The 13,830-nt window shown below is 42.7% G+C and overlaps 2 protein-coding genes across 3 annotated transcripts; one reads left to right on the top strand and one right to left on the bottom strand.

Moving 5' to 3' along the window:
• Positions 1-2,460, top strand: LOC117612615 (upstream activation factor subunit spp27-like). Its single transcript, XM_034341295.1, has 2 exons — positions 1-489; positions 2,006-2,460. The coding sequence occupies exons 1-2, from the start codon at positions 166-168 to the stop codon at positions 2,129-2,131; spliced, it is 450 nt and encodes a 149-aa protein (XP_034197186.1). The 5' UTR covers positions 1-165; the 3' UTR covers positions 2,132-2,460.
• Positions 2,461-3,075: 615 nt separating this feature from the next.
• On the bottom strand, positions 3,076-6,612 carry LOC117612613. Of its 2 annotated transcripts, XM_034341291.1 has the most exons (8): positions 6,346-6,513; positions 6,023-6,195; positions 5,859-5,911; positions 4,692-4,806; positions 4,364-4,486; positions 3,811-3,982; positions 3,407-3,610; positions 3,076-3,229 (listed from the first exon to the last, which is right to left on the bottom strand). In XM_034341291.1, exons 1-7 carry the CDS (start codon positions 6,478-6,480, stop codon positions 3,425-3,427), a joined length of 957 nt encoding a protein of 318 aa, XP_034197182.1. In that variant the 5' UTR covers positions 6,481-6,513; the 3' UTR covers positions 3,076-3,229; positions 3,407-3,424. The 2 variants fall into 2 exon arrangements, with proteins under 2 accessions (XP_034197182.1, XP_034197181.1); XM_034341290.1 differs by having other exon boundaries at positions 3,163-3,610; positions 6,346-6,612.
• Between the last annotated feature and the right edge of the window lie 7,218 nt (positions 6,613-13,830).

Below are 13,830 nucleotides of genomic sequence, written 5' to 3'. Positions count from 1 at the left end.
GAAAAAAGAAGCTAATAGGAGGAGAGGGGGAGAGGAAGCGTTTGAAAATAGGCAGAAGTGGGTCTTCTAAATATTAGGGCACAGAGATCAAAGAGAGAGAGAGTAGAGCGTAGAAAATTGTGTTGCAGTGACTTGGGTGTGTGAGAGAGAGAGAGGCTGAGAACAATGTCGTCTTCCAATGTGTTTAGGGTTTTCAGAGGATGCAGGGCTCTCATGGCACCGGCCAGATCCTCCAGCTCCACTGCTGGAGCTGCTGTTTCTGCCTCAAAGGCCGCCACTGCTGCCGAACCAAAGCCAAAGGCCAAGGCCAAGGCCAAGCCCAAGGCAGCAGCTGACTCGACCAAACCCAAAATCCCTAACAGGAGCCTCGGGATTATGAAGCCAACGCCGATCTCACCAGCTCTTGGTAGCTTCCTTGGCGCCTCTGAGTCCTCTCGCGCTGAGGCCGTCAAGCAGATCTGGGCCCACATCAAGCTCCACAACCTGCAGGTCCTCATCACTCCTTTCCTTTTTGTGGTTTTTGCTAGTGGGTTCCAATAAAATGCTATGTTTTTCGTTATTTATGGGTTTTGCTTCAAATTTCTTTATAAACTACAAGAATATATTTGGGAAATGAAAGAGAATAGAAAGGTAACCAAGCCCTAAACCCTAAGCTCTAAATTGCAAAAAAAGAAAAAAAAAGAAAAAAAAAAATGAAGAAGCTGTTGTCTGTTGCAAACAAGGGGATATCTGGACACCTCAGTCTGACTTAGCTGATGGGAGCTTGGCTCAATGCAGATTTACTTATGATAAAGTTATTTATCTATTTTCTTATCATTTTATTATTTTCGAAGTTGATTAAAGCCAAACAGGTTGTTTCTGCTTTGGATGAAGCTTTCCATGTTTAAACAAGCTGCGTTTTCTTATGTTAACAGAGTTACTGCTCTGTATTTCTATAGCTACTGGTTGCCTTTAAACTAGCTTAGTGTGGCTGGGTTATAGACTGTTCCAGGGGTCATGTCAAGTACTCATCCCAATATATGCATTGCCCTCCACATCACGTAGACTCATATTATGTTGGCTCATGTAGTTCGCATCTGATATACATATCTTATATGTATAACCATTAAGATCACCTTTTCAAATTTTCATTGTTTTATGTATATGTTGACGGAATATGGGTTCTTGATCTTTAACTTTGATGTACAGTTTGGATAATTCACGGTTCTCAGTAGTCACTTTGGATTCCATTTGATGTTTTAATGTATGTTTCTTTTTCATCAGCATGTTATCACATCCTTTTTGAGAATGCCTTTTGTTTGCAATTAGGTAGTTGTCCATTAAGTTAGAGGGGTGCAATGTTTTAACAAGCTTGACGTATAGTGAGTAGCTATTACAGCTAAGAAATGTTATGTTAGGTCTTTTTTTGTTGACATAAGCATTTCTGCTGGGGGATAAAGTAAATTTTGCTATACAAAATTCTGATCTCCAAAGGAATGAGCATAGACGATATGAAGAAGCAACAGTGTAAACACTGGCAATTAGCAAAAAGGTTGGAAGACTTTTAAATGTTTGAGTTGCATGGAACAACACATGATTTTTCTTTTGACCTGACAAACTAGATGCAGATGGCAAGGTGCGGCCCAGTGGCCTTAGTACTTGGAACAATGTCTCATCAAAGGGATAGAAATGTTTAGGTTTGAAGCTGTCCATGAAATTCAAATCAGTCTCGCCCCTGCATATCTGTGGGTTGAGTTTGCCTGTAAAGCCAGTTGGTCTAGGATTTTGTAATCGTAAGGGTTTTGTTTTGTCTACTCCAAAGGTGTGATTGCTACTTATTCTGTTGTTGTTTAGGAAAGTACAGCAGGGATGCGCATCCTTATGTCTTTATCTAGTGGTTGTTTCTAATATGAATCTTGCACGTGCTGTGTGTTATTCACCACGAAATAGTTAAATACTTGTAATTGACATATGAAGTCGAGTTGAGTGGTATTAATCAAATATGTATGCTTTTCTCTGCCTGCAGAATCCTGCTAATAAGAGGGAGATCCACTGTGATGACAAGCTCAAGGCAATTTTTGAAGGGAAGGAAAAAGTCGGCTTTTTGGAAATTGGGAAGCTTCTTTCGCGCCACTTTGTGAAGACTGAATGAATGCTCATTCAATCTCTAATTGACGCATTTTGCTTTGAATCGATGTCCCTAACCCCTGTTTAAAAAAGAAAAAGCAAATCCATTTGGAGATGGTGTAAGTTTCACACTTATGTTTGAGACCATATTATGCAGGCTTGGGGTTTGATGATTGAATTTTAGCTGGAATGCCTTTTGGTTTTGGATGTGTAAAAAGTACTTAGGATCATGAAATGACTTTTATGTAGATCATTTTCTCTTATTTCAGTTTCACTGTTGCTTTTAGCTGTGGTGAATAACATATCATTGATCTTAATTTCTCCCTCTTAAAATTTTATCAAAAGAGGTTGGCAGATCGTAGTGTAAAGGATGGGAGGACAGCCCCTAGGTGTGTGAGTTGTCCTCTTTCCTAACTTTTGCAAAAGAAAAAGGGCAATATATTTCATCACTGTCTCAGTAGAATAGTTGGTAATATCTCATTGTTAATTATGGCGTCGTGGGTTCGATTTAATGACCGTGTTATTGTAGGTGCTATTCTTATCCTTGATAAAATGTGTGCATGATTTAATAACACAAGGTGCATCTTATTGCCGTGGATTGCATTGACTTCACTATGCGGTCAACGCACTTGTTCAGTTTGACCGTTTTGATTTGACCTACACCTAATAGGGACACATCTTAATCCATCTAAAACCTAAGGAGTGGTTAACAACATTTGGATTCCATTCTAATCTCTGGCAATATTGCTTGTATAAAAATTAAAAATAAAAACCTAATGAGGTTGCTTTCCACAAAAACCCACGCCGAAATTCCCCCAAAACTCCCCGCCACTCTTCGCCGTTACACGAGTAGTCGTGGCGGATTAAGGCAAAAGTAAGCAGGGACTAAGCTGACTATCCTCCACCATTAGCAAGAAAGAATACCATCACTTGCATGCACAAATGTACACAGGCAGTAGCTGGGACTGGGGATGATAGAAAGATAATTTGACTTTCAGAGGCAGAACAAGACTTGTGCAATTGGATTACAGTGCAGATGATTAAAATTCCCAATGATGATAAAGAACAGGTTTCAAGTCAAATTGCATGATCAATACATCTTCCAACAGTATTATGAGTTCTTCTGCTTGTCCAAGTCAAATAAAATTATAATTAATTACAAACAAAGAACTAGAAGAATGCAAAATATTCGAAAAAAGATTACAGTTTATAACTTGGCACGACATAAAAAAAATTCTTATGAATGGGCAGTTGACAAATTACTATGGCATCGAATAAATTATTCTTTTCTTTACAGTACCTTAGAAGTCGGAAATCATTAGGTTAGGAGGTGATGTATCCATTGCTCTACAATAGCAGGAGACCCATACCATGGTCTCAAGATATCATCTGAACCAACTGGTGAGTGGTAAACACCATCTAAGCTAATATTGAGTGCACCCTCAAGATGGGCTGATACTTCTGGCACAACCCCATCTCCCCAAACATCTGCCTGCCCACAAACCTGAAATACATGCTAGTCTCATTGTCAGAATTCGGTCTGCAACTATGGCATCCGGCTTAAAAGATATGACAGCACATAACACCAGGAAACATAACTATAATAAAATCTCATAGAAATTGAATTGAACTCTCAAGTGACAATGATAAGTTTATTTTGACTGGAAGTAACTGTTTATACTGCTGAGACAGTTGGGGTTTTACCTGCTTGTACCCTTGCCCGACAAAGCGAGCACGCAAGGTGGTTGTGGTTGATGTTGAAGTGCTCATATCATTTATGACAGCAACCTCTGATGAAGGTTCTACACTCGCTATTGGAAGTGCAGAATCAATACTTTCATTTGAGTTCCCAAACAAACGAGCACCTTGGAGATACCTGCAGTTTCCGTATACATAACTCATTTAGATTATAGGATTTCACACTTATATTTGCTAGAGTATGGTATTATATAATATCTGTGGGGTCTATTAATGTCAAGCTCTTCTGATGCTTCTTTGTTAATTTCATATATGGATGTGGTGTGGTGTCCTGTTCAACATATCTACTGTTTACTACATCCATTTTATAGTGTTGCAAGTAACCTTCTTGATGCACGTTAGCAATATAACTGAACTCAGAATTGAAAATACAACAAGAATTTCACACCTATTAATTTATTCAAATAAATAAAAATGTCTGCATAAAGTAAATACTTCAAATAATAACAGAAGCAATATAGAGTAAGAACAAAAAACAGAATCAAATTATGAGTTTTACCTCCCTGCTATACATACATATTTCACTTCAGGAGTGTAAACAGCTTTTGAGCAATTCTTATCAACGTAATCCAGGAGACCTCTTGTTTGATCAATAACCCCCGACACACCTTTTGGTGGTGGCCTGAACAAAATATAGGTGTCAGTTATTCTCCTAATGAAGTTTGAAGAAGTAAGCTTTTCAAATGGAATATGGAATAACAAAAGTTACTAGACATGTCATGTCATCACCAAACAGCCCTCAGATATGATAAACGTTGATTCACATAAGTAAAAGAGATCCAAGAGTCATCAGCAAGAAATTAACATGAAAAAGTTTGATGACCTACAGGTGGGGGGTTCCAAGAGTCAACAACAAGGATATATCGGACAGCCCAATTTCTTCAATGTAGAGACGTGCAAGCCATCCTCCTGCTGAGTGTCCAATCAGGGATAATTTCCCACCTAAAAACCATAAGAAATGAAGCAAACAAGTCAATTGCTGTATTTGATAGAGAACTCACATGTTCCATGAGTCAGTGACAGAGGATGGCAAGGAAGGAGAGACCCTATGAACAAAAGGGAACAAATATAGTGTTGAATTTTGACATGGCCACAAGGAAGATTAACATGTGAATGAAGGACGGACATTTCTTATGGCTTTTTTGGTCACATATCTAACCCGTATTATACTTTAACTCACCCTCCTCAACCTCACCTCTCACAATAAGGGGTCTAGGGGAGGGGAGATCATCATTAAGATGCATAGCAATTACAAATTGTACAATCACCAAATACCGGGCTTCCAAAAATTTAACAATAAGGTTATATTGGATCAAACCACTCAAGCTAAAGTATTTTCATTAAATTGGTAGGTTAATTTCCCTTTCAAGCATAGCCGAAACTGCTAAAGTGATATCATTGCACTAGAAAAGCAGCTAAAGCATGATAATTTTAAAATCAAGCAATGCCATTTTCAAAGATGTAATAACACACTAAGAAGTTAACAGATAGGGATAGGCAACGAGTATCAACCACCATCACCATTACTACCAAAACCACCACCACTATCACCACCACCTCAAGGGTAACCCATTGCCCATCCCTATTAACAGAAATGAAACTAATTATCTTTTAGCATCATCTAAGTTGGCTAGAGAGAAATGACTTACACATGTTTGACTACTCTAATACTAACTCTAGTATTAGATTTCACCTATCTTTCTCAACTTTTAAAGATCGCTAATGTCCACAAGTTAGAGAGCAAGGGGTCTCCATGTTTTCGGCTCAATCTGTCTGCAACAGATAGGTTGGCCAACATGTAACTACTCATTCTCTCACTGTTTCTCAACTTCATCCTAACCACACAACACTCAAGATAGATTTTGTTTCAACTTAGCCCAATTCACAATATCTAAAGTGCTCCGAATTACAGAAAGAAAACAAAAAATACATAGATATTGAATTGAAGCAATTGATGAACATTTCAAATTTCTAAACAGATGGAGTTGATCAACCTTGTGCCAGCTCCTTTGCCTCTTGTACGGCCTCATCCACCCTCTTCAAATACCTGCCAAAGCATGGTCATTCATTGTTAGATAAATTTAACCCAACCTATTATAATGCCATTAAAACCCCAGAGGGTACTAAAAAAGAAACAAACTTGAATTACTAGGCATACCAATCAAGTACAGGGCGAGGACTGAGAGTTCCCCGCCAGTAATTTGGGTCAACCAAACCGGCGGCATTCCTCAGCCAATCAAGTCTTGACACCTTAGCAACTACTGTGGCCACTCCATACTCACTCAAAGTAAGCTCCAACTTCTGGTAGTCGGCTGAATTGTTCCCCAAACCCTGAAATAAATATATAAAAAAACCCACGAAACAGAAACTGAGATATTTGCAAAATGCCAAAGTCCCAAAAGTTATGCGCACATATTGCAGTTTGACAAAACAAGTGAAACCCAGATGAGGAAAACTTAAGAGAGAAATTATAAGCTTAACTGGAAGAACAACAGCAGGTCGATATGATGATGATGTTGATGGGTCCTGAGAGAATGCAGAGGAGCAGAAGGCCAGTGGTTTCAAAGGAGATAAAAGCATAGCCATTCCCATACCCACACCATTGGAAAGGGGCATGTTGGGCTTGGCATTTTGTAGCCTGTACCAAAAGACACCAAAATGGAGGGTCACACCAGTTGGTTTTGGTACTTTTGAGAGTTGAGGTTAAGGCGAAGGACACGTTGCCTTTTGCTTTTGGAATCCTCCAACTCCAATAGGCTTCATTTGTAATCCCAACAAGAACAGAGACCATCAGATCATCTGTTAGTATGAAAATTGTATTGTCATTTTCTAGACTCTAGAATAGGTTGGGAATTAGTGTGTGAACTTGTTTTACTGGAAGCTTTGGCGCAACACATTCATTCTGGATCTTTGAAGCATAACCTGACCATATGAGAAACTTGACAACAGGTAAATCATGACATATCATGCATTCATGATAGGACTTATTGTTGTTGTTTTGTTTTGAGTCTTTGTAATTGAAATTAAAATATGAGTCGGTTGGTGACATCTTTAAGAGTCCTTAATGAATTAGACTTTGTATTTTTATTGAATCATAATTTATATTGTTAATCTGATAAGTGTTTGGCCTTGGTGTGGCGTCTTATTGATGGAGATCATATTGCACCAGGTTCAAAGAGTTTTAGTTCAATAGGTCTTAGTGTTATATTTGTCTTGGAAGTGTATTGAATATTAAATTGGCCAAGTCTTAGTGTCATATTGGTTTTGGACGTGTATTGAACATGGGATATTGATTTGGCCTTCTTGTTATATTAAGAGTTTTTCCAACGTCTGATTTGAGGAGTCAATATTGAATATATTTTGGAAAGGCTACTGTACTTAGTTTATTTTTGGGTAAATCATCAAGTGCTTCGGTTGCTTGGTGATTAATTGAATTCATTCTTCTTTGATATTGCATTCATATGCATATCGGTGACTCATACGGTTGAGGGCACCAAGACCGTGGTGGCGGTTTTCCTCCGGCGAGCTTGAAGCAATCGTGACCAGCATTGCGTTCAACATAAGGAGTGTCGAAGATCATCCCGTGACAGAAGTTGAGTTACGAAGAAGTCGGTAAACATTATCTAGAATGAGTCTAGGATAAGTGTGTGTGTACTTCTTGTAATCATCGTTCTATAGTGGATTTGGGTTGGACTGAGGAGTCCCGTGGATTTTCCCCAGAGGTGGGGTTTTACCACGTAAAATAATTCTCTGCGTGTTTGTTTATTTTAAGCTTTGCACATCTCAGGATTGATAACTCATATCAATCCTGCTTCAAAGGTTGATCATTATTTATTGCAAAAAATTCGAATTAGCTTGTTTAACATTCTCCAGGCATATATAGTTATCCTACAGGTATTTTCATCATCATCAAGCAAGCCCAACCAAATAAATTCAAGAGCAAACTGATTTAAGGACATAAACTAATTATTGATACAAACGATATTTTATTTTAATTTAATCTAAATGATAAGAAGGGGATTTGAACTCGGGTGCAAAGGGGAAGCACATGCGTTGTAGCTAATTTAGTTAAGCACATGTCTGCTTTGGTCGTTAAAAGCTTACCTCAGCACTGTGGTCCCGTATTTGAATTCTCTCTTCCTAAATATTGCTCGTATCAAACAGAAAAGAAATAATAACTTATTTCGTTACGTGCTAAGAAATAATAACACTAACTTATTTTGTCAAAACTTTCAACAAAATTGTATGGTACATGCACTTCCAAGAAGCCAAATTTACCCTCACTTTACCTATTCCACTCATGTGCTAATCTTGTTGAGAGGGTTAACAAAATCAAGCTCAATTGCAACAATTAGTAAACTCACGAAAAATGAAACTAGAAATACTAAAGTGAACTGCGCCTAAATTATAATTACAAAAATCATAATTTAGCAAAACAGAAAAAGAAAAAAGATGAAATGTCCTTTTTATATATGTTATTATCCTAGCCGTGGAATTTTAATCCAACCGTCTTGACTTGTCCTCTCCATTTGTATTAGTTTCACAGAGAGAAACTGGAGTGAGAGAGTGAGGGGTTTACCCAACACCCAATATTGGTGTAGCAGCAAAGATGGGTTCTTGGGTTTGCTAACCCAGTGGTACTGATTTAGTGAAGAGTGGAAAAATCCACACGTATCTTGTAAAGTCATTTATGATAGAAACATAGTAATGGTATCCTCCATAAGCAACACAAGGAGCTGGACCCCATACATTTGTGTGCAATTTTTGAAAAGAAAGAAGAGATACAGATTGAGAAAGGGAAAATGGTAAACAATGCATTTTACCATTCAAACAAAAAACTACATATACTTGGTGATGCATCAGGGTGAACAGAAAGTTGTGATTGTTTGAGCATATGCTGAAGAATGTCATTGGAAACATGACCAAACCGTTGATGCCACAAGGTGGAATGAACTTGCTGCCGGAGAAAAGCTTGCTTGGAAATTACAGAGGAAGGTTGTCTTGGAATAGCAATGGATGGAGATACAGGATGAGGAATTGGATACAATCCCTTATGACTGTTTCCCTGGAAAAGTAGAGTCTTTGTGACCTTGTCCTGCACAGACATTAGATGCATCAAGAATCACCCAGCAATTATGGGTAAATTGCGAGAATGGTCCTCAAACTTGTATGCGGTGTACATTTTAGTCCATAAATTAAATTATTAGTCCAAATGGTACATAAACTCTATGTTAATTGCCCATTTGATCCAACCGTTATATTTTGTCAATATTGCTGTTAAATATGAGGGCAAATTGGTCATTTCGTACGTTAAAATAAAAAAATAATAATAAATAAAATAAAAACTCAGTAATTGGAATATTGGAGAAGAAATTGAAGGGAGGGGGTTTGGGCCTCATGATTTTTTCCTCTCTTTTTCTTCAATTATTTTCTAATTTTGTATTTATTTTAACCCTATTTTATTTGTTAATTATGAAAAATCGTATTTACCCCTAAAATTTGGTTACATTTAACAGAAAATGTAACGGTTGGATCAAATGAGCGATTAAAATAGAGTTTATGTACCATTTGGACTAATAATTTAATTTATGGACCAAAATGTACACCACATACAAGTTTGAGGACCATTCTCGCAATTTACCCCAGCAATTATTGTCTTTGCATAATGTGGGAACCTAATTAATTCAAAACCCTAGGTCAAATAATTAGGCCAATCAATTTGGGAATTATTTGACCTAGTTAGGAGTTACCTAACCTAATTGGGAGTTACCTAACCTAATTGGGAATTACCTAATCAAATTGGGGGTTACTTGATCCTCGCCTTAATTAGGGATTCGGTTAAATCCATCACCAACTACACCAACCACACCAACCTCACCAACTACACCAACCCCACCAACCTTTCCAAGGCCACTATAAATACTTGGTTACGCACAAGGATGAGGTACGCCTAAATTCCTACTAAAACTCTGCAGAAATTATTTCTCAAAAACCCTAGCCACCTCCTCTCTTTCTCTCTCTCACACAAGGCTCCGGCCACCACACACGGCTCCGGCCACCCGGTTTTCCTTGAATTACCCTACCTAACTTAGGCATCGGAGGGCCTTTGGCCAACACCCCCCGGGTGTGGTCCTTTTACTCCGATCTGTTTTGCAGGGAGAAAGAGAGGCGGAGAAGACGAAGGAATCTTGGGCGAATATTCTCGTGGGGAAATTTGCTCCCACAAATTGGTGCTTTCATTGAGAGCGCGAGATATATTCAAAGCGTGCTCCAAATCCATCTTTCACACATTTTTTTCAAACAACCATGGTTGATACAAGACGTACGAAGAGTAACGCCACCACGATGGGCCCATCTCATGGTTTCGTGGTGGAAACCTCAATGCAACCGCACGGAATCGTGGCTGCCAACGCCTTGCAGTCATCCTCTAGTGCTTTGCAGCCGCCTTCAGCTGCCGGAATTGCAGAACAGCCGCCACATGACCCTGGGACCTCCACAGCCTTGCAGTTGCCAGCGCCGATTACTGGAGCTGCTCTGCCTCGCTGTCCTACCATCGGAGCACAGCAGCAGCCACACCACTCAACTACTGGATTTGCTGCACAGCCCCATGGCTACTCCGACGTCGTCCCAGTCTTGGAGCAGATCCATTCTCTCCCTCCTCTGCGATCACACTTGGCATATGCACCTGTGTACGCCTCTAATGGAGCCCTAGCCCATATGCCGTTGGGCCCGATGCACAACACTCTACTTGACCCGCGCAGTCAGGTGGACCTTAACTCACGGGTCGATCAACTCACACAGAAGGTCGATGATCAGAACAACCTGATCGGCCAGCTACTCAGGCAGATCAACTTGAATCAAGGCCCAAACCTTGGACCCAGTGACGAGGAGAGAAGGGCACACCAGCACGCCGGCGAGCAGTTCGAGAGGTCCCAGGCTGGTCAGACAAGAGCAAACCGGCAGAGGAGAGATCGAGATCGAGCAGATGAGATGCAGACAGCCGCGAGCCGTACTCTGAGCCGTTCGGGGCTCGGACCAAGGACCAATGTGCTCGAGAGGCTAGGCCCACAGTCTAATGTCCACGCCCGCTTGGGCCCACAAGGAGCTCGAGTTCGTGAGCAGTCGCGTGACGAGCGCAACGACCGACGCCCACCAACCCGCTCGAGGGCCAACACGCGGCGGCAAGCTGTAGAAGAATCCTCACAAGCTCAATCTCCTAATCTGCCCCACGGGCAGGGCACCCAAGGGGATCGACCCTTGGGAACCGAGGAAGGAGTTAGCCAGTCACGCTCGAGACACCAAAGACGTCGACCTGAGCGACCCTCCTTGCGGGCAGAAGATGATGATCGACGCCCACCAACCTGCTCGAGGACCAACACGAGGCGACAAGATGTAGAGGAATCCTCACAAGCTCAATCTCCTAATCTGCCCCACGGGCAGGGCACCCAAGGGGATCGACCCTTGGGAACCGAGGAAGGAGTTAGCCAGTCACGCTCGAGACACCAAAGACGTCGACCTGAGCGACCCTCCTTGCCGGCAGAAGATGATGATCGATGCCCACCAACCTGCTCGAGGACCAACACGCGGCGACAAGATGTAGAGGAATCCTCACAAGCTCAATCTCCTAATCTGCCCCACGGGCAGAACACCCAAAGGGATCGACCCTTGGGAACCGAGGAAGAAGTTAGCCAGTCGCGCTCGAGACCGAAGACGTCGGCCCGAGACTCCAGTCCTGCGAGCAGAGGACGTCGAGAAGCTAGTGAATGACCGACTCCAAGCTCTCCAACTTAAAGGAAGCACGGAAGAAGCCCTGCACAAGGAAATTGATCGAGTTGACTGCTCGCCCTTTACCGACAAAGTGGAACGAGCTCCTCCACCGAAGCGGTTCACAACGCCATCCATCACTCCATTCAAGGGAGACTCTGACCCTGAGAGCCATTTGAGGCACTTCAAGAGCGCCATGATCCTATACAAGGCAGACGATGCCCTGATGTGCAAAGTGTTCGCGATGACCCTGCAAGGAGCAGCTCAAGATTGGTTCCACACTCTACCGTCCGCGTCGATAGGAAACTTCAAGGAGTTGGCCCTCATCTTCACAAAGGAGTACACCTCCTACAAGACGGTCAGAAAGCATGCGGACCATCTATTCAACCTGCGCAAGAAGCCAGATGAGTCTCTACGAGACTACCTAAGACGGTTTAAGGCTGAAAAGGCTAACATCATAGGATGCAATGACCAAGTTGCATCCTCAGCTTTCAAGAAGGGCTTGCCAACCGAGCACGAGTTATACCGGGAGCTGGCCATAACACCAAGTCAAACCTTGGCAGAAGTGTTCGCGACGGCAGAACGCTACGCACTTTGGGACGATGATCGAATCGCCGCAAAGAAAGCCAGCAAGCACGTTGATCACCCGACGAAGCAGGCAAGCCAAAAGAGCAACCAGTTCGAGCAAAGAGCCCGAGATAAGCGCAGATCGCGGCCCCGAGAGGGAAGCTCAGAAATAGGGACCTTCACTGAGTTCGCTATCCCAATTCATCAGATCCTGGCTCAAGTGAAGGACAAGCCGTGGGTGAGGAGACCGCCACCCATGAAGGGAGACCCCTCTAAGAGGGACACCAGTAAATACTGCGCATTCCACGGGGAGCACGGACATTACACCAACAACTGCAATGCTTGGAAAAGGCATCTTGAGGAGCTGGTCAGAGAAGGTCATTGCACAGAATTCGTCGCAAAGAAGGCCATTCAGCAGATCGAGGATCGTGATGCGGCTGCCAAGGAGCCTCCCCAAAAGGTCATTCGAATCAACACCATTCTAGCTGACTCCCGGGAGTCCGGGCTGACCACCAAGGAGCGCAAGAGGAAGATCGCGCAGGCGACTTATGTCTCCCAAGTCACAACAGGAGTACCAGTCATTGTGGATACACCCATCATTGGTTTCCAGAAGAAGGACTTGATCGGGCTTGACCTACCGCATAATGACGTGCTAGTCATCTGCATTCAGATTGAACAAGCTGTGATCGAGCGAATTCATGTGGATGAGGGCAGCGCAGCTAACATCCTGCAACTATCTGTCATCCAACAGATGGGATTGGAGCCCAAGATTAGCAAACTTGCCAAGTCGCTTACCGACTTCAATGGGGCCACATCAATCACTGTTGGAACGATCGACCTTGACGTCCACTCACCCCCAGTGCTCTGCTCGCAAACCTTCATGGTCATCAACGAGATCTCCCCTACAATGGAATCTTGGGCCGACCGTGGATCAGCAAGATCGAGGCCATCACATCTGCTCTGCACCAGAAGATTCGATACCCCATCCCTGGAGGCGGAATCGGGCAGATCAATAGTGACCAAGCCATGGCAAGAAGATGCACAGCCCAAGGGCTCAAGAAGAGCAAGCAGTTGCAGTTCACACCAGTAATGCAAGCTGCTAACGAGGCACGAAGCGTTCCCAGCAAACAAGCAAGCTCGAGCGAGAAGGGAGCTGTTACCCCACAATAGCAATTAATGAGCCAAGATCAAGGCGAGGGAATCCGCCCGGAAGACTCCCCTGAAAAGGGTTGGAAGCCTGAGGATGACGTCGAGTTAGTACCCCCTGATCTTGGCCAGCAAGACAAAGAAGCGCAGGTCGACTCGTGCCAAAATCCAAACAAGAAGGATCGAGAAGAGGGAATCCGCCCGGAAGGCTCCCTTGAAGAAGGTTGGAAGCCTGAGGAAGACGTTGAGTTAGTACCCCTCGATCCTAACCAGCCAGACAAAAAAGCGCAGATCGGCTCGCGCCTAAGCCCAGACGAGAAGGTGGAGCTGACCACCTTCCTCCAAAACAACAAAGACATGTTCGCGTGGTCACCACCTCAAAAACCTCGCCGAGGCATTCAGCCTGCTCTGCCAATACCGCATGAAGCTGAATCCAAGTAAATGCACGTTCGGTGTATCATCCGGCCGATTCCTGGGGTACTTAGTCAC

Source organism: Prunus dulcis, unplaced genomic scaffold, assembly GCF_902201215.1.
Source record: "Prunus dulcis unplaced genomic scaffold, ALMONDv2, whole genome shotgun sequence".
In the NCBI taxonomy this organism is placed as follows: Eukaryota; Viridiplantae; Streptophyta; class Magnoliopsida; order Rosales; family Rosaceae; genus Prunus; species Prunus dulcis.
Note: the sequence above shows the minus strand (reverse complement) of the source record. Positions and strands in the feature narration are given on the sequence as shown.